At 41.2% G+C, this 21,912-nt stretch overlaps 1 protein-coding gene across 4 annotated transcripts in view; it reads right to left on the reverse strand.

Annotated features, from left to right (window-relative positions):
- The window catches only part of PHKB (phosphorylase kinase regulatory subunit beta), a 218,574-nt gene that overhangs the window by 113,629 nt on the left and 83,033 nt on the right, over nt 1–21,912 (reverse strand). For all 4 annotated transcript variants that reach the window (XM_077830734.1, XM_077830733.1, XM_077830732.1 and 1 more), the window contains one exon: nt 7,336–7,451. In XM_077830734.1, the coding sequence (XP_077686860.1) occupies nt 7,336–7,451 (116 nt within the window). The remainder of the gene's footprint in view (nt 1–7,335; nt 7,452–21,912) is intronic.

Genomic DNA, 21,912 nt, shown 5'->3' on the forward strand with positions numbered 1-21,912 from the left:
CTTCTTTTCCCCTTTAGCATGGACAACAGCACAAGATGAACAAGTTGTAGGAACTCAGTATACTCTATTCTCATTGTGAAAGATGTCCTATCTGTAGATGGCCTCAAAACAAAACCTGATCCAACCATTCTCGAGATTTGGGGTAGTCAGGACCTGGATCTAATATTTTTTTTTGGTCTTAAATCCATGTCTTTATTAATTTAACTAACATTTGTATTCCATAATGCTACTGGCATGACAACGAAGTTAACTGAGTTACTAAAATGTCATTAATTACAGTTTTAAATTGCTACATCTGTCCCATAAACTTAAGGAAAGAATGGAAAGCAGGCACTAAAATTTGTACATTGTTGCTAATTGCTAATCAAAATCTTAGACAATAAAAAGTTCCAGGTCCCCTCGCTTGGATTGTTTCCCTCTAAACATAACAGTTCAAGACAATGTATTTTAGCATGTATTTAGCCTAATGCACATAAATTATTTTGAAAGAAAAATGCTTGAACTGTTAGTTCCCATTAAATTTAGTAACAGGTCCTCAATTAGCATTTGTCTGAATCCTTTGATAAACCCAAGAATATCAGGATTCTCATCTACACCTGCACTTTTTTTCCTGCACCTACAAGTTGCGGGGTTAAAATGAACATCACAAAGGGTGACAGAAATAATGTCCAATAGCATAGAGATATTGCACATATATATGTGTGATTAAAATATATGTTAAAAAGGCACTCCATTTTAAGCAGCCAGGCAGACCAACAAAACAATCTTAATAGGGGCAAACAACATGACAGCAGCATATGATATGCTCAACAAAGAAGCACAAGATCAAGATTCCTATGCCTTTTTGACCTAGGATATGGAGATGCTGTGTTCTAGAAACATCCTATCAAATGGCAGATGTCAAAGAAACATTTTTTGCAGAAGTACTCAGGAGATGCTTGGAGAACATCTTGATCAAATGGTTGCAGGACAAAGTAATTTTTCAGAAGCTCAAACACATGGGTAGGGAAACATACTATTCTCAAAGGTGTTACAATGCTTGCCTTTGAACCAGAGAAAAAAGCAGACCTGAGTTTCCCCTATTGAGAAATCCAATAGTAAAAGAATGGAGATGAGACAGATATTGCAAGCAGATCAAGTATTTTTGAGGACCATACTGTATTAAGTTTATGAATGGTTAATATATCATTCTGGGCCAGGAATTATATGCAACTCTATGGTGGAGAAGACTATCACAGCTTCTTCAGGAAGTAAAAAGTGTGTGTGCTCGGAATGGTGAGTAAGGCAAATTGCTGAGACTGTAAACAAACTCTGGAAAGGTACCACCCCTTGGGGTGATTTGCATATACTGGTTCAAATCAAAACAGGTTTTCCAGAGACCAATAGTCAAAGAACAAACTTGGAATATATAAAAGCTGAGTATAAACAGACTCAAGGGTCTTTCTTTTGATTCAGAAAAAGGAATTCTTTTGGCCTACTAGAGCTCACAGGACTGATGGAAAACTTCTGGTATATTTAGTAAATATTATAGGCCCTTTAATTTTATTTTTAATGTTTTCTCTATGATGCTTTTATCCTAAGAATAAATGTAGTTTGCTGAGAAAGAAAGGTGTGTGTGGTAACAGGTAGTTCAGTGGTTCTCAACCGATTTACCACTGTGGGCCATATATGCAGCTCTCGGTGTTCTGTGGACTGCATCCACACAGTATATATACTACCTGTACGGACTTGAAGATGTCACATGGGCCACAGCTGTGTGCTGATTGGGCCACAAGTGGCCTGTGGGTTGAGAACCACTGCTGTACCTACTGGCATACACTGGTCATAGACCTTGGAGAGAAAGAAAAGGATAGGTGAGGGCCAAAAGGCAGACTGCCTTGCTGGGTATATCATAATATTTGGCATGGGGCTCTGCAGCCTTAAAACCCCTGGTTGGAAGGGTGTGTGGGACATGGGTCCAGGCTCAGATACAGGTCATGGCTGGAGACCTGACTGTTCATTCCTGAATTGGAACACAGAGAGAGTACACAGCTGCAGTTATCCTGAAACTGTGAATGGAGGAACCCCATCTTTTCCAGGATTATGTAAAAGTATTTTAAAACGTTCTACATCTTTCTGCTTCACAATGATTTCTGACTTCTGTGCTAACTTCAAAATCCTTTAGTTAGAAATAGAGACTTCAATCCCCAGCATGTGCAAATCAACACTGCATCAACAAAGCTGACTTCAGTGTAGTAGCATCTTTATAAAGGTGAGGATCTGGTCCAAAGAGTTTTTCACCATTCAGTGGCAATTAGAAACTAATTATCACCAACTTGAAACTAATCTAAAATAGAACGCTAGCCTTTTGTAAATACTTCAAAGATATTTGCATCTTCTTCATCACAGGCTGGGCTTTTTGGTTATCACTCAAATTACTTTATATCAGACAGTATCCTGTATGAAAGAAGCCTACATCAATTAAAAATGACAAGAACTAACTTCCAATTCTGAAAGAAAGCACAAATTATGAGCAGGAATAATCACTCAGATTTAAGTGACAAGAATCCAGTGTCAAAAGTGTACTGAGGCTTAAGAGCCTGCTTCATAAACCATAGCCATTAGAGAGGCATGGACAAACAATTCACCTACAGCCTTGAGTAGCATTATACACATTTCCTGAATTATTTCCGATATTCTCCTATGCCACTCTACCAGAGTGGTCGTACACTGAGGCAATGCATGGAGTATTTTGGAGTACCCTAGTCTCTTTTTTTCATCCACACAGATCCCTCAATGCACATTTCTCTCCCATTTTTCCTCATCTGTGACTGAAATTGGACCTCAGCTCTTTCCCATGAAGAATTAAAGGAAAAAACCTCCAAAAGATATTAGAGGAGGGATCAGCAACCTTTCGCACGCAGCCTGTCAGGGAAATCTGTTGGAAGGACGGTTTGTTTACCGGCAGCGTCCGCAGGTTCAGCCGATTGCAGATCCCACTGGCCGTGGTTCGCAGTTCCAGGCCAGTGGGGGCTGCGGGAAGCGGTACGGGCCGAGGGATGTGCTGGCCGCCGCTTCCAGCAGCCCCCATTGGCCTGGAACAGCGAACCGTGGCCAGTGTGAGATGTGGCTGGCTGAACCTGCAGATGCTGCAGGTAACAAACAGTCCCGGCCGCGTGCCAAAGGTTGCCAATCCCTGAATTAGAGAGAGTAAGGATATCTGTGCACGGGCAGGGAGATGGGGAGGGCAGCAGCTTACACCCTTTCTGTGATGGATAAAAGAAGTCAAAGCTCTATTTCTCAGCTTAGAAAAACAAGCTACGAAGATCATTGTTATTTTGGGAACAACAATGAGCTCAGTCCCATATGGCACAACAAAGACATTCTGGTCCTTGGCTCGAGGAGCTTGCAGCCTAAATACACAAACAGCACAAAAGAGACACTGAAAACACTGGGAGAGACAAATGAAGGCTATAACTTGGAGCATTGATTTTTCAATGGGAAGCTTTTTTTATTTATTTTTTTATGAGTGGATGACAGTAGGGGTGAGCTCTGATGTGGACTGGCATTTTTAGACTTCATATACCACAAAAGAAAGAGGAACTACTGCAACACAGTGTAATCTTTTAGATTTCTGTTTGCTTGTTTTTTGTATGTGTTGTAGTTTATGTGAACAAGACTTCACCTAAGTATAGGAAGGACGTACCTATAATTAGCAGTTTTTAATGCAATGAGATTCACAACACATGGAGTTGCACATCACGCAACTAAATTAAGTAAAATTACTGCACACTAAAATAAGTGTACTGATCCATTATGGCAAATCCTACATACTATGGATGTCATTTGTGTCAGACTATCGTCATGTTTCTTTTAATCTACCTTTGTAAGCCCATTTTCTCTAAAAAAATTATTACAATTGTCATCTAAAAAGCCACAGCTCTATTGACTTTATAGCTAATAGAGCACAAATAGTGCTTGTATCTGATTTCAGAGTTTTCTTTCGAGAGGACATGGATAACAAAAAGATCACAGCTAATAAGTATACAGACATTCTCATCATAAAGCAATTAGACTCTGGAGGTCTAAGTTATCCAGTAGTCTATGATGTGCCCACATGAAAGTTAAGATATTCTTGGTAGTACAATTCTTGAAACACTCTTGGAATTAAAGAGCTCAACCTGACATTCAAATACTGTACATGTTTGAAGTGAGTTAGGTCAACAACCCGACATTTAACATATCACTACTCTAGAAACCAAATGACGTCTGAAGCCTCAACTCAGACTAGAGGTAGCTGAGAGGTACCCAAAGTATTTCTTTTTTTGTTTCTAGAGATGATGATCAAGGTAGATGTAATAGGAGGGATGTAGAAATTATAATTCTGAACTTATGGACAGGTGGAAACATAATGATTTCCTTCAGATTTTCATGATACCTTCAGCCTGTGCTTTAGAACATTATAGTCTATATTTTCTGATACATGATCTCAGAGAGGGAAGTGGATGGATGAGAGTCCAGATGTTTAAAGGCTGCATGCATCCTAGCTGACAAATATTTTTTTTAAAAAAAAATCAAGACAACTTATAAAATCAATGCTGCAATGCTTTAAGAATTTAGATAATAAATAGGAACAGAGGAAGCTTCAGATCTGAATTTAAATAACTTATACAAAAATAAAAAGTTTTCATTTGTCTTTCAGCACAAACATTGCTTCTTCCACTAGAAGATGTGCATAGTGGGAATGGACCACGCACTAGCGGTAGCTAAACTGAGAATAAAAATAAGAACAAATAAGAGATCTGAATAACAGAGATGCACATGTTAAAACATCACCAAGCTAAAACAGATGACAACACAAGAAGAGTTTAGAATTGAGCTAGCAAATAGATACCAGGTGCTTGAAGACGAAGATGATGGAACATAGAAAGCAAACTGAACAGGTAAAGGGAACTTTCACTAAAATGTGCGAAGTACTGCTGGAATTCAGAAAGTAACATCAAAACAAATGGTCATTTGAGGATACATGGGAGAAAGAAGAAGATGCAAAATTATACTGAAATTAAATCAAGCAAGAACAAGATCACAGACACACCGACTAGAGGAAGAATATTCTGTGAAGAACAAAGAGACCAAAAAAGAGTGTAGGAAAGTGTAGGAATATAGGCCCATATTAGATTTGGGTGCACTATGGTTTTAAATCGATTTGGGATAATAGCATGAACAAAAGGCCCAAAGCATGGAATCAAAAAGAATGAAATCATGAGAAGGAAGAATTGTTGTGTTAAACTTGTAGTGACTTTGAAATACCAGTGTTATCTTATTTAAGGTTTGGCCTGAAATAAGAGAAATAAAACAGTTAATTGGGTACCAGATGCAGTAAAGAATTGGCTATATAAGAAACTGCTTCATCTGTACATAGCTATGGTCCGATAATTGGCAATGACATCACTAGTTTGTTAATGGGTACAAAAAAGTGAAAGTTTCATTGCTAATATCTGCTTGAACATTGTGGGTTTAAGCACCCCTGGGTTTAGCCCACTAGTAAGTATCTTGATTAAATGTTTATAAGTGTTTTATTATTGTTTGGACATAGTAAACTGCTTATTATTTTGACTTCTTAGGCAAGTTTAAAGCAATTGTACAAATACTATTTTGACCTCTGGATTTAATAAAGGAATTTATGGTTAAATTAGTGTCATGGTAATATCCGGTGTCAATTATAATTCCAACAAAAAGACTTATAGACAAAATGGCAGCAGATGTGACAGACCACTGCAGCATAAAATGACATGAAGAAACTGTACAACATTACTACAGTTGACAGGACGAAAAATCACATACCAATCAACCAGTTCAAAACAATGAGACTGCAGAACAATTAAATATATGGAGGTAGTACTTAAGTGGACTACTGACTGGTGAGCCAGTGGCCAGACACAGAGATAGGAGAAGGTGTGAACGTCAAATTAGGACCTCTTACCAGAACTGTCAGTGAATGGCAGCCATTACTTTAATATGAATTTTATAGATTTCATATAGCCTTTGTAACAGTGTATAGAAAAGTCTTATGGAAGCTGCTATGACACTATGGAATCCCTCAGAAAATTGTGAACTTCTATGAAACTATGACATGCCAAGTACATACACAACTACAAACTGACTAAGCCATTCAAGGTTCCCCAGGCATCAGAAAAGGACATTTTATGTCACCCATCATCTTTTTACTGGTAGTGGATTGGTTAATGAGAGACACAGAACAACCAAGTGTCATACAAATGGACTTTCATATAGAAGTTAGAGTACCTTGACTTTGTGGATGACAACTTGCTATCCCTCACCATATAGATATATGTAAGCCAAAACAAATGATCTTTCAGGCTACGCACAATTAGTAAGGTTGAAAATCAACACACAAAAAACTAAAACCATGAGAATCAATACTCCACGAGAAATACAAACAGAAATACAAACTGATATAGAAGAGGTCCAATATTTCACACATCTTGGCAGCACTGTAAGTACTACCGGTGGAACACACTTAGACATCGAAGTCAGAATAGCAAAAGCCAGACATGTCTTTGTAACTCTACAGCTAATCTGGAGAAACAGAAATCTTGCCCCCCAAACTAACCTTTGAATATTTAACACCGTTGTAAAGTCGGTCTTACTATGGCGCTGTAATCTGCATATTTGTTAAGTCCTTAATATCTAAACTCAAAGTTTTAAAAAGCAGCTGCCTTAGACATATCCTCAATATCAGATGGCCAGAAAAAAGAGTCACAAATGAAGAACTCTAGAGGAGGACAAAACAGAAAACAGTTCCAGCGTCAGTGGCCCCCCTCTTCTACATAGGATCTGGTGCTCCTGCAGTGATCCCCAAACTGGCTGGGGCCTGCACTTTAGTTTGCCAGTGCAGTGGGCACTAAACTCAGAGAGCTGGTCTTCCAGATACAGGTGGTATGGTAATGGGAATCTTAGACTGCCAAAGCATGTGCTATAACTGCTCCATAATGAGCAGAAGGCTTTGGGTAAATTTTAGTAAAAATGCATATGCAGCTGCAATTACAGCAATTTGGGTGCACAAGTAACTACTTACATGTGTATCTTGTTATTTGCACATGGAATGTAGGTATAGAACTGTGCTCATATTTCTCATGAGGTATAGACTTCAGTCTCCAGAAGGCCTCAATGTGGCATATTTCATGAGCACTAATTTCACTCTAGACAATACATTTTTAGAAGAAATTGGAACACTACTTTAATTATTTCTATTTTGATACATTTCCTGAATTCTTTGCATTCACATTACATGCATTTAAATAAACAAAAAACACTGAGAGTTTTGCCAGTTACCTTGAATGCAGTTCTGTGCTGCCATTGTTGTATTTACTTCCTCTTTCCCAGACACCAAAGTCAGGTACTCGGTATGCTCTTTCCACACAAAACACCAGGTTTTGAATGAAGGACACCTATGAGGAAAAGAAAAAAACCTCAAAGGAAACTGAAATATGCCAACATTTTTTATTTGTATTTTTAAAAAGAAAATGGTATGTTTTTTAGACTGCATAATTATACTTGCCACCCAATTATGTTTTTTTTCCTTGTGAAGTATGGTGTTCCCAACCTCAAGGCACCTCTTTGTAAAATCAATTTTTATTAAATATGGTAAAAAACACTCCCCAAAACACTGGCAACTTAATTTACACAAAGCCTTAATGAAGCTAGGAATGCAAATGATTGGGTATTAAAGTAATGTGCTAGAACATCAGTGCCAAAAAAAAAAAAATCTAACATCTTGATCTTTAAAGAATTGTATCAAAAATAACTGTTAGGGAGCAGAAGAAATTAAGCCCTATAAGTAACAGTTAAAATAAAGTTTGGGGCGTGGAAACACTGGCATTGTCCCTAACCACTCATTCTAACACAGCTCTGACATGTAAAACAAGTTCTGTCATGTTAGCTCAATATAAATATATGCAGCACATCCTTCCATGAAAATAAAAAGAATGGCACAATTTATTCAATTACCATCTAGTCTTAGATTATGAAAATCTACTAGGAAATAGGAAATTATTCATAGATATAGGTGACAATAAGTCATGATTATGGGTTTCTCTATCTAGGTTTTGATTGTACCTTAACCACTGTGGTATCTGAGTACCTTATGAAATTAACTCAAGCTGAAAAGGTAAACAAAAATTCTCTCTTCTCACCTCCATGTTCCACAGAGTAGGTTTTTTTGATCCTAGGAAAGCTAGGGTGAAGAGATGAGTTTTACATTTCATCCCAAAGGTACTATAGTAAACATTGTGCTCATTCCTGAACAGTTCCATTGTTCCAGACATGAAAATGGCCCTGCTATTCTCCACTATCTAACTTTCATCTCCAGCAATCTAACTTTGCAGCTGTTAGCTCCACTGGATGGGAAAAGGAGCAGCCGTTACCAGCTTGTCTCAGGAGTATATGTGCATGTGTGTATTTCTCGGTAACTGACTTGTCCTTTTCCCTCCCTCCACCAGGAGATCAGCTGATAGGGAGCCTCTTTCATTGCTTCATGGTGTCAAAGAGGAGGACGACGAAGAATATGATTATAACAGTGTGCCCCATATTCTTCACAGCGATATTATATGATAACAATCATAATGTATTTTATGCAAGATAAGTCATGTGAGGTGTCATTGGAAACATGATTTACTGAATATGATTATCCTATTTGTACAACTTTTGTATCTGAAGTTAGGAAAATTGACTATGCATCTGTATTACAAACGTGGGTATACCTGGATAATGCCCACTAGGCAAAAGGCTCTCAGTCTATATGGCTGGCTGGGAAGGGCCCATTCCGGTTAATTAGCCATTAGGAGAAAACAATAGGCCTTAGAAGAAGCTTATTTCCCACGGGGGAGCCTTCCTGAGAACACTGCAGACAGCCTCGGACTCACGGCTGCTGTGACACTACAGGAACATGTGACCAGGTCACCTGGTGCTGGACTCCATCTTGGGATATCAGTGTTTTTCCACTGACTGGTGTGGGAACCAAGCTTTGAAAGAATGGGTTCCCACTAGATGCAAAGGCTATTTAAGGCAGAGGAGTGACATCATCATGGTTCTTCACTGACTCCCCACCCAAAGAGACTCCTGGAAACACCTGAGTAACAAAGATTGAACTGGGGGAAAGTGCTGAGCTCAGGCTAAAGGGATTTTTAGCCTGTGAATGGAACACCTGGGGACTCCAGGTTATAAGTTAGTGCAGCTTGCCCCTTAAGAATCTGTAGCCTGTTTGTATCATCATCATTTGCTATTTATATCGGATCTATGTAGTATATTAACTGTAGTTTGCATGTTTTGTTTATTTAAGAACACAAGAACAGCCATACCGGATTAGACCAAAGGTCCATCTAGCCCAGTATCCTGTCTTCTGACAGTGGCAAATGCCAGGTGCCTTTAATTTCATTTGGTGACACCTAATTCTTGTGTTATGAGAAGGAGTAAATAATACTTTCTTATTTACTTTCTCCACACCAGTCATGATTTTAGACCTCTATAATATCCCCCCTTAGTCGTCTCTTTTCCAAGCTGAAAAGACCCAGTCTTATTATGCTCTCCTCATACTTAAGCCATTCCATACCCCTAAATTTTTGTTGCCATTTGCTGAACCTTTTCCAATTCCAATATATCTTTTTTGAGATGTGGCGACCACATCTGCATGCAGTATTCAAGATGTGGGTGTACCATGGATTTATACAGAGGAAATATGATATTTTCTGTTTATTACCCATCCCTTTCTGAATGATTCACAACATTCTGTTTGCTTTTTTGATTGCTGCTACACACTGAGTGGATGTTTTCAGAGAACTATCCACAATGACTCCAGATCTGTTTCTTGAGTGGTAACAACTAATTTAGACCCCATCATTTTATATGTATAGTTGGGATTATGTTTTCCAATGTGTATTACTTTGCATTTATCAACACTGAATTTCATCTGCCCATTTTGTTGCCCAGGCACTAAGTTTTGAGAGACCCTTTTGTAGCTTTTCGCAGTCTGCCTTGGACTTTACTATCTTGAGTAGTTTTGTATCATCTGCAAATTTTGCCACCTCACTGTTTACCTCTTTTTCCAAGTCATTTATGAATACATTGAACAGGATTGGTCCCTGTACAGACCCCAGGGGGACACCACTATTTACCTCTTCCATTCTGAAAACTGACCACTTATTCATACCCTTTGTTTCCTATCTTTTAATCAGTTATCAATCCATACGAGGACCTTCCTTGTTATCCCATGACAGCTTACCTTGCTTAAGAGCCTTTGGTGAGGGACCTTGTGAAAGACTTTCTGAAAATTGAAGTACACTATATCCACTGGATCCCCTTGTTCACATGCTTGTTGACCCCCTCAAAGAATTCTAGTAGATTGGTAAGGCATGATTTTCCTTTACAAAAATCATGTTGACCCTTCCCCAACAAATTATGTTTCTCTATATGTCTGACAATTTTGTTCTTTACTATTGTTTCAACCAGTTTGCCCAGTACTGAAGTCAGGCTTACCAGCCTGTAATTGCCAGGGTCACCTCTGGAGCCCTTTTTAAAAATTGGCATCACATTAGCTATCCTTAGTCATTTGGTACAGAAGCTGATTTAAATGATAGGTTACAGAATATGGTTAGTAGTTCTGCAATTTCATATTTGAGCTCCTTCAGAACTCTTGGGTGAATATCATCTGGTCCTGGTGACTTATTACTGTTTAGTTTATCAATTTATTCCAAAACCTCCTCTAAGGACACCTTAATCTGGGACAGTTCCTCAGATCTGCCACCTAAAAAGAATGGCTCAAGTGTGGGAATCTCCCTCACATTCTCAGCCGTGAAGATCGATGCAAAGAATTCATTCAGTTTCTCCACAAAGGCCTTATCGTCCTTGAGTGCTCCTTTAGCATCTCGAGCGTCCAGTGGCCCCACTGGTATTTTAGCAGGCTTCCTGCTTCTAATGTACTTAAAAAAAAATTTGCTATTACTTTTTGAGTCTTTGGCTAGCTGTTCTTCAAATTATTTTTTGGCCTTCCTAATTACATTTTTACACTTCATTTGCTAGAGCTTATGCTTCTTTCTATTGTCTTCACTAGGATTTAACTTCCACTTTTTAAAGGATGCCTTTTTGCCTCTCACTGCTTCTTTTACTTTGTTGTTTAGCCACAGTGGCACTTTTTTGGTTCTCTCTGTTTTTAATTTGGGGTATACATTTAAATTGAGCCTCTACTATGGTGTCTTTAAAAAATTTCCATGCAGCTTGCAGGGATTTCACTTTTTGCACTGTACCTTTTAGTTTCTATTTAACTAACGTCCTCATTTTACTGTAGTTCTGAAATTAAATGCTAGTGTTGGGCTGCTGTGGTTTTTCCCCACTACAGGGATGTTAAATTTAATTACATTATTGTCACTATTGCCAAGCGGTCCAGGACTATTCACCTCTTAGATCAGATCCTGTGCTCCACTTAGGACTAAATCAAGAATTGCCTCTCCTTTTGTGGGTTCCAGGACTAGCTGCTCCAAGAAGCAATCATTTAAGGTGTCAAGAAACCTTATCTCTGCCTCCCGTTCTGAGGTGACATGTACCCAGTTAAGATGGGGATATTTGAAATCCCCCATTGTTATTAATTATTAATTATTATTATTATTGAGTTTTTTATTTTCATAGCCTTTCTAATCTCCCTGAGCATTTCACAGTCACTATCACCATCATGGTCAGGTGGTCAGTAATATACTCCTACTGCTATATTCTTATTATTAGAGCATGGAATTACTATCCATAGAGATTCAATGGTACAGTTTGGTTCATGTAAGATTTTTACCTCATTTGATTCTATTCTTTTTTTCACATATAGTTCCACTCCCCCACCAGCACGACCTGTTCTCTCCTTCTGATATATTTTGTACCCTGATATTACTGTGTCCCATTGATTATCCCCTCTCCACCAAGTTTCTGTGTTGCCTATAATATCAATATTCTCATTTAAAACGAGGCACTCTAGTTCACCCATATTATTTCGACTTCTAGTATTGGTATATAAGCACTTTAAAAATGTGTCAATTTTCAGCTGTCTGCCATTACATGATGTAATTGAATGGGACTTTTTTTCATTTGACTGTTTCTCATCAGATCCTGCTACCTATATTCTATCATCTTCCATCCTCTCCTCCTTACTAGGACATAGAGAATCTCCTTTAATAGATCCTCCCCTAAGGGATGTCTCTGTCTGAACCATGTGCTCCTCCTCACTAGTCGGCTTTACCTTCAGCCCTTAGTTTAAAATCAATAGTGCCAGCAATCTGGTTCCATTTTGGTTAAGGTGGAGCCCATCCTTCCTGTATAAGCTCCCCCTTTCCCAAAAGTTTCCCCAGTTGCTAATAAATCTTAACCCCTGCTCCCTACACCATCATCTCATCCACACATTGAGACCCTGCAGTTCTTCCTGTGGAACTGGAAGCATTTCAGAGATTACCTAGGAAATATGGTAGCAATCTGTTTTGATCTGTTAACTATCCCATATAATCTTTTAGAGTTAATAAACTTGTTTTTGCTTGGTCTAAAACCAGTTTGTGGGAGTCATAACTCAGGGCAGAAAGCTGTATATTCTTCTTCACACTGAGGGAGGAGGTGAATTTTATGAGCTTATGCTGTACAGTTCCCTGTGCAGCATAAGACAGTTTAAGTCTGGGTTTACACTCCAGTTTGGAGTGGGGGGGAGAGGTGTGCCTGAGTTGCTGGGAAGTTCCTTAGCTGGACCCTTTCCATGCAGAGCTGATCACAACATTTGCATGTAACTGAAGCTGGGTGTGTCCCTATCTGTAAGTAGGTTGGTCACAGAAGTACAGTGTACAGGCTGGTGGGTCAGGGGGGTTCAGTCATAACCCAGTGCAGGTGGTACCCTGGGGGGAACCCATCACAATGATATCTTCCCGTCCCATGCTTGGGTGGTGCAGTCAGTAATAAGGGAAGTAAAAAGAATGGTGGGGATTAAAGATGAACCCTATGTATTCCAATATTAAAATAAGCAGAATTAAAACTTCGCTGATTTTTTTCTTGGTAGTGGGGAGCAGATCCCATTGCTGCAGGTTTCCTTAACTCTCACTCATGTCTGGGGGAGAGAGGATATTGCCACTGAAGTCACTGAATAATGGTACAGATGACAGTTTCCCCTTCCTCTATCTCCTTTCGGTGACCAGCTGCAAGGAGGGGGAGCAGGCAAAGCCAAAGCCCAAGGGCTTCAGCACTGGGCGGGAGGGCCTGCAACCTGGGCCCTGCCTCCCAGGGCTGAAGCTGAAACCTGACTCCTGCCGCTCATGGCTGAAACTCTTGGGCTTCAGTCCCAGGCAGCGGGGATCAGGCTTCAGCTTCAGCCCTGGGCTCTAGCAAGTCTAATGCCAGCCATGATGACCCCATTAAAACAGGGTCGCAACCCACTTTGGGGTCCCGACCCACAGTTTGAGAACCCGTGCAGATAGATAGAGAGATAGAGAGATAGACACTCCTACTAGTACTTTTGTTTTTTCAAAATAAGTTGGGATGAGAGAACAGCTAAATGTCAGTGAATTTATCTATAAGTCAAATATTACCAAAAATGTATTTTGCCAACAAATTTTGGCAGTGTTCATCTTCTTTGGCTTGATGTGTCAGCAAGCAATCATCAGACTTCAGCTATTTGAAACTAAAAGGGAAAACACACTTTGTTGGGGACTACATCACTAGGAGACTAGTCACATCTTTACCCATTTTGCACAGTGTTAGTATACTCAGTTTGTAAGGCAATATTGCAACAACAGTTATGTTACCTGTTTGTCCTACAGTATTCTTTTATAACTATAACCTAGCTAATAAAGTATGCTGTAACAGGGTGTCGTATTCTGAGATCGTGCATGGAAAAGCAAAGCTCTTCTGCTCACATATTGGTATCAGGTACGAGCACTCCATAGATTAATGCAGTCACTACTCATAACAACCTGAGGTCAGATCAGATGGATCCTACTATACCAGGAGCATAAAACAATTTGTCTTTCCCCCCTAACACAGAGGGAGATAGGAGCAGGGACAGGAGTTTGGCAGAAAATGAAACCCTCAGAACAGCCTAGCTCAGAAGAAAGTTTGGGTTGAGGTTTATGTTGTATTATTTATCCTAGCAATAAAAATAACTCCTTTGCATGGGTTAAGTTTAGCCTACTATCCAGTATACTGTGTTAGGAACAGGGTAAATCCACTTACCTACATATGTTTAAACATATATAGACATATTAAACTTAACCAAACATAAGTACAGCAAACGCATGGCCACAGAACCTCATACTCTTTCTCAAGTGCTGTACATGTTTAAATAAAATGTACATTTAGAAGGTTTGATGAACATATAATACAGTAGTTCCTTAGACTAGAAAATTTTGCAGGAAAACGTTAAGTAGTTCCTTAGACAGACTAGAGAGTTTTGCAGGAAAACGTTAAGATCTTGGACTCCAAAATACTTTGGATTTGCAGTAATTGCAAATCAACATGTTTCGCTATGATAGTGGTTGTTACAATTGTAATATAATGACTAGCTCTCTAAAACATATTAATGCTAGCTTTTAAAATTAAGACAAAATTATTTATACAGGAAAGAATATTAAAAACACTGGAATAATTGATGAATATTGTACATGAACAAAACTTGTCCAAAGAAAAAAAATCATAAGCATAATGGGCACCAAAGACAGAGTAATTATTCTACAACACCGTTGTACAAATGATTGTAAAACACAGATTATTTCTCAAACTACAACACTTAATTCCTAAATACACTAGCCATTTTGCTACTCTTTCCTGAAATACTTCTTTCCTGAACATGAAAAAATCATTATTATGAGGCCTGAGCCAAAGGCTGTGAACCAAAGTCAGGCCATGTATTAAAGTAAATGCTTACAAGTTCACTGTTCTGTACATGAACTTGGCAAAGTTGTTGCTAGTGTACTAGGCACTAGATATTTACGTAAACACATTTTAGAAAGCTAGTGCAAATACACCCCAATCTAGAACAAGATAAGATGGTTTGACAGAACAATGAATAGGGAAGTTTTGTTCGAGATATCAGGAACAAGAGGAGGTAAACAAATGTCATGAAACATGTAAGTTGTTTATCCCAGTTATTTGTTTTAGTCTATAAATGTTGGGTGCCTTGCCATAACCCTTAGGGGGGTTGAGGGGACAGCAAAGCTCCCCACTGCTGACTGAACTGCTTCTTGCCACAGGGCACTCATGTGGTAACGTACTTGTGCAAGTCATTAGGACTGTGCTTTGAAGGCAACAAACCTGGCCAAATGCCTTTGTCACCAATTCATGCCTCACCTTTCTCTATGAGTAACATCAAGGTCTGCTAAATTAGGAGGCTGCATTCTCTGATAGTGCTGATAACACCAAAGCTCCAAAAACAAAAGCACTGAGAAACTGTAACACCTCAGCAGCCTTGACAGCATTCTACAATCTGAAGCACTGTAGTTTGGAATTCTAACTTCTTATTTTATATGAGAAGAGAGTCAAGATTATTTTCCTAAACCTGACACCAGAAACGAAAACCTGACATTCTTACCCTGTGAATAAGTACTAATCAACAAATGTTATGTAATATTGCCAAGTTACAGAGCAACGGGTCCCTCAAGTGTGGATTTTTTACACCCCTGAGAACGTAGCTATGTTGATATAAGTTCCCAGTCTAAACCAGCCCTGAGTCAGTTCTCTATTACGTATTACTTGGCACGTGATATTTTCTTACAAGCTCTGAATAATATTCACAAATTTCTGAGGAATTCCATAGTGGCACAGCAGACTCCATAAGATTGTTCTATCCACTGTACCAAAGACTTTTTGGAAATCTATTAAATTCATGTAAAGCCATGATTGCCATACAATCAACAGTTCTATTGTTGGATCATATTAAAGAAGTTCTGTATTAAAATCATAAAGGAGTTTGATTTCCCATAGTTTAAATTCCAGGGTATTACTAATTAAGAGGGAGGTCTCTTGGTTTTTGGCTGCTAATTGTGTTAGTACATCTTAAGACAGAGTCTGTTCTCAAAGCAATACTTTGTAACAACTACTCCTCACACAGAGAGAGACTCAAAGCAATACTTTGTAACAACAGAAACAGCACAGAGACTCTCCGCCCTTTGGTTGTATTTATCTCGCTTTGTTAACAATTGTGATTAAAATAGAGATAGAGGATGTATGTGGATGGATGATTGGTGTAGATCACCGACAAGGCCTAGAAAAAGATCATCCTCGTCAACATCACGGTCTCCTTCGAGAACAGGACCCCGGCCTTCTGAGAAGCCCGAGCTCGTAAGCTGGAAAAATACGCTCCTCTGGCGGACACCCTGAGAGCGAAGGGCTACAAGGTGCAGATGGATGCCCTGATCGTCGGAGCCCTGGGCGCTTGGGACCCCTGCAACGAGCGTGTGCTGCGGACTTGTGGGATTGGTCGACGCTACGCACGGCTCATGCAGCATCTCATGGTCTCGGACACCATCCGATGGTCCAGGGACATCTACATCGAACACATCATCGGCCACCACCAGGAGGTGTGAGCCAGTATGACATCGTGCATCCACTATGGGAAAGGGACTGAGAGGCTTTTTCCATTGGACTGTATGAATTGGAACCATAAACTCACTGAACATTAAATCCCACCAAATGAGGGTAGATCCATCCCCATCATCGTATCCACCCATTATACTCCACACCTGAACATAGCCATTATATGGACAACATACCCCCATATCTCAATGTCTGTACTTTGACCGGTTAAACTTTTATCCCCAATCAGGGAGATTGCAGATTATGTATTCCTTACGCCACCCGTTCCTAAACCAAATTTTGCACCCCTTGATAATCTGTACCTTATTGCCTGATAACCAGAAACTTCTATACCTAAACTCTGTACCATTTTCTTTTTATTTCAACATTATCTTAATAAAATTATTAAATAAATGAATGATCAGGGAGGTCCCAGCCTAAGAATCCAGTGTCCATTGGCCGAAGAAGGCATCAAGTGGAAACAACCAGAGGACCCCCAGAGGGCAGACTGGAATCCACCCAACAGCCTCAAGAATGGGAGAACCGAAGAACAAGATAACATCTGGCAGCACGGAGCTGTCAGGAATGTGCCATCTGCTGATTGATTCAGCAACAGCATGATGAAGCAATTCCCATAGACTGGCACAGGAAGAAATTCCTATAAAAATGGACTCTAGAAACTGAGACCTTTGGGGTCTGATTCTGCAAACCAACTTCCAGGAGCATCAGATGAGCATCTGACAAGGCCCCGCTCCCTCCTCATGTCCAGGCCACCTGGCCAGTGGCTTAGCACAAGCAACTCTAAGGTTGGTAACTATGATAACAACCTTGCAGAACCCGTCTCTGTGTGTGTACGAATGAAGGTGTGAATAAATATGAAATTGAATGGAATGTTATAGCTATAACTAACTGCTTACTATGATTCTTTCTGTATACACAATAAATGTGGCATTTTGCCTTATTCCCTTTAATAAGATCCTGCTTGTTTTTATTTTATTGGTATAACACTATGATGATGGTTGCTATTCTATTACTATGTGATCTATGCATGACTTCTCCTGTCAGAACCCTGCCTGTTCTTATCATAGCCTTAAATCTACTGCTTTCTTTAGTTTGGGCAGTGGTTCTCAAACTGTGGGTTGGGACCCTAAAGTGGGCCGCAACCCCATTTTAATGTGGTTGCCAGGGCTGTCGTTAAACTTGCTGGGGCTCGGGGCTGAAGATGAAGTGCAAGCCCCACCACCTAGGGCTGAAGCCCTCAAGCTTCAGCACCCCCCAAGGGGGGGGGGCGCTCAGGCTTTGGCACCCCTTTGGGGTCTTTTAGTATTTTTTTGTTGTCAGAAGGGGGTCGCGATGTAATGAAGTTTGAGAAACCCTAGTCTAGGGTAAAATGTGTAAGTAGTTTACTTGGGACAGACAGCAATCAAATGCCCCCTCCAGCTTTTGCACCGACTTAGGTCTCTCTTTTTTGGCAGTCTCAACATATGACTACTTTTCCACTTGTTTGGTACTTTTCCTTCTTCCCATATCATCTGTAAGAAGCCTAACAAAATGTCTAAAATGTTCTTTGAGTTTGCCTTAAGGACTTCTATTAGGATGTTGTCCAGACCCAGTGCCTTTCCACTTTTTAACCGATTTACTGCCCTCTCTTCTTCTACTCTAATGATAGGTCCTAATTCCACATGCAGATCTTCTTCCTCTAAATTGGGGTGTTGATAACTAGTTCCCCATTCAGTAGTTGACTAAAATACTACCTCCATATATTTAACTTGAACAAAAAATTATCTCTTATGTTCCCATACGCTGTAACTGTGCTGATTTTCCTGCCTCTAGCTAGCACAGCAGTGGCAGAAAAATCAGTAAACCCTATTGCATTGTATATGAACATGATGGAGAGAAATAATTGTTTAAAAGCTTTTCTATTACACTAACCATTATCATCTAAGCACTTCACAAACAATGGATTTCTCTTCATAACAACATTGTGAATTCAGAACACAGTATAGATAGGCAAGGCCTTTTTTCTTAGTTCTGTTTGTTCTAATTTCCTTGGAATTTATCATTTTATATTCAAAAACTTAAATGGGAGAAAATTGGTAAGAATTAAAAATAAAGGGAGGCAGACAGGGGGAATGTTGCCAACTACTCATAGGGGAGGAGGAGAGAGGGGTGCCCAGAACTCATGGGCTGGGGAGAAGGGGTATTAACCAGGTGGCAACTGAGAAAGCCTTCTGTTCCCTACAGCAGTTGGGCTGTCTTAGCTGCCAGGACCCAGCTTCCTGTCCATCTTGCTCCCCTCCCGCAGAGAGGAAGCGGACATGGCTGCACAAAAGGGTCAGAAGGCATGTGGAAGGCTGCACCGCATGAGTACTGGCACCTTCCTGGCCAAAGTACCCTGCTGACTTCCACACAGCCCCAACATGCCGCTTCTACGATGAGCTGCATGCCATTTTAGGGGGTTCAGCCACCACTACCCCAGCCGTGTTGTTTGACTCCTTCAATGGAGATGGAGGCAACATGGAAGCAGGTTTTGGGGACGAAGAAGAAGATGATGATGATGATGAGGTTGTAGATAGCTCACAGCAAGCAAGCGGAGAAACCGCTTTTCCCGACAGCCAGGAACTGTTTCTCACCCTGGACCTGGAGCCAGTACCCCCCGAACCCATCCAAAGCTGCCTCCTGGACCCGGCAGGTGGAGAAGGGACCTCCGGTGAGTGTACCTTTTAAAATACTATACATGGTTTAAAAGCAAGCATGTGAAAGGATTAATTTGCCCTGGCATTCGCGCCTCTCCTGGATGTACTCACAAAGCCTTTGCAAAAGGTTTCTGGGGAGGGCAGCCTTATTGCGTCCTTCATGGTAGGACACTTTACCACTCCAGTCCAGTAACACTTACTCGGGAATCATTGTACAAAGCATTGCAGTGTATGTTTGCTGGCGTTCAAACAACATCCATTCTTTATCTCTCTGTGTTATCCTCAGGAGAGTGAGATATCATTCATGGTCTCCTGGTTGAAATTGGGTGCTTTTCTTCAGGGGACATTCAGAGGAGCCCGTTCCTGCTGAGCTGTTTGCCTGCGGCTGAACAGAAATGTTCCCCGCTGTTAGCCATGGGGAGGGGGGAGGGTTGAGGGGGTAGCCACGCGGTGGGGGGGAGGCAAAATGCGACCTTGTAACGAAAGCACATGTGCTATGTATGTAATGTTAACAGTAAGGTTTACCCTGAAAGACTGTAGCCACTGTTTATAAAATGTGTCTTTTTAAATACCGCTGTCCCTTTTTTTTCCCCTCCACCAGCTGCATGTGTTTCAATGATCACAGGATCTGTTCCTTCCCAGAGGCTAGTGAAGATTAGAAAGAAAAAAAAACGCACTCGTGATTAAATGTTCTCTGAGCTCATGCTGTCCTCCCACACTGACAGAGCACAGACGAATGCATGGAGGCAAATAATGTCAGAGTGCAGGAAAGCACAAAATGACCGGGAAGAGAGGTGGCGGGCTGAAGAGAGTAAGTGGCGGGCTGAAGACAGGGCTGAAGCTCAAATGTGGCAGCAGTGTGATGAGTGGAGGCAGGATTCAATGCTGAGGCTGCTGGAGGACCAAACCAGTATGCTCCAGTGTATGGTTGAGCTGCAGCAAAGGCAGCTGGAGCACAGACTGCCACTACAGCCCCTGTGTAACCAACCGCCCTCCTCCCCAAGTTCCATAGCCTCCACAACCAGACGCCCAAGAACGTGGTGGGGGGGGGGGCCACCGGCCAACCAGCCACTCCGCCACAGAGGATTGCCCCAAAAAAAGAAGGCTGGCATTCAATAAATTTTAAAGTTGTAAACTTTTAAAGTGCTGTGTGGCATTTTCCTTCCCTCCTCCACTACCCCTCCTGGGCTACCTTGGTAGTCGTCCCCCTATTTGTGTGACGAATGAATAAAGAATGCATGAATGTGAAGCAACAATGACTTTATTGCCTCTGCAAGCGGTGATCGAAGGGAGGAGGGGTGGGTGGTTAGCTTGCAGGGAAGTAGAGTGAACCAAGGGGCGGGGGATTTCATCAAGGAGAAACAAAGAGAACTTTCACAGCGTAGCCTGGCCAGTCACGAAACTGGTTTTCAAAGCTTCTCTGATGCGTACCGCGCCCTCCTGTGCTCTTCTAATCACCCTGGTGTCTGGCTGCGCGTAACCAGCAGCCAGGTGATTTGCCTCAACCTCCCACCCCGCCATAAACGTCTCCCCCTTACTCTCACAGATATTGTGGAGCACACAGCAAGCAGTAATAACAGTGGGAATATTGGTTTCTCTGAGGTCTAAGCGAGTCAGTAAACTGCGCCAGCGCGCCTTTAAACGTCCAAATGCACATTCTACCACCATTCTGCACTTGCTCAGCCTGTAGTTGAACAGCTCCTGACTACTGTTCAGGCTGCCTGTGTACGGCTTCATGAGCCATGGCATTAAGGGGTAGGCTGGGTCCCCAAGGATACATATAGGCATTTCAACATCTCCAACAGTTATTTTCTGGTCTGGGAATAAAGTCCCTTCCTGCAGCTTTTGAAACAGACCAGAGTTCCTGAAGATGCAAGCGTCATGTACCTTTCCCGGCCATCCCACGTTGATGTTGGTGCAACGTCCTTTGTGATCCACCAGAGCTTGCAGCACTACTGAAAAGTACCCCTTGCGGTTTATGTACTCGCCGGCTTGGTGCTCCGGTGCCAAGATAGGGATATGGGTTTCGTCTATGGCCCCACCACAGTTAGAGAATCCCATTGCAGCAAAGCCATCCACTATGACCTGCACATTTCCCAGGGTCACTACCCTTGATATCAGCAGATCTTTGATTGCGTAGGCTACTTGCATCACAGCAGCCCCAACAGTAGATTTGCCCACTCTAAACTGATTCCCAGCTGACCGGTAGCTGTCTGGCGTTGCAAGCTTCCACAGGGCTATCACCGCTCGCTTCTCAACTGTGAGGGCTGCTCTCATCTTGGTATTCATGCGCTTCAGGGCAGGGGAAAGCAAGTCACAAAGTTCCATGAAAGTGCCCTTACGCATGCAAAAGTTTTGCAGCCACTGGGAATCGTCTCAGACCTGCAACACTATGCGGTCCCACCAGTCTGTGCTTGTTTCCCGAGCCCAGAATCGGCGTTCCACAGCATGAACCTGCCCCATTAGCACCATGATGCATGCATTGGCAGGGCCCATGCTTTCAGAGAAATCTGTGTCCATGTCCTGATCACTCATGTGACCAGGCTGACGTCACCTCCTCGCCCGGTATCGCTCTGCCAGGTTCCGGTGCTGCATATACTGCTGGATAATGCGTGTGGTATTTAATGTGCTCCTAATT

This window comes from Eretmochelys imbricata, chromosome 12 (genome assembly GCF_965152235.1).
Source record: "Eretmochelys imbricata isolate rEreImb1 chromosome 12, rEreImb1.hap1, whole genome shotgun sequence".
Taxonomy (NCBI): domain Eukaryota; kingdom Metazoa; phylum Chordata; order Testudines; family Cheloniidae; genus Eretmochelys; species Eretmochelys imbricata.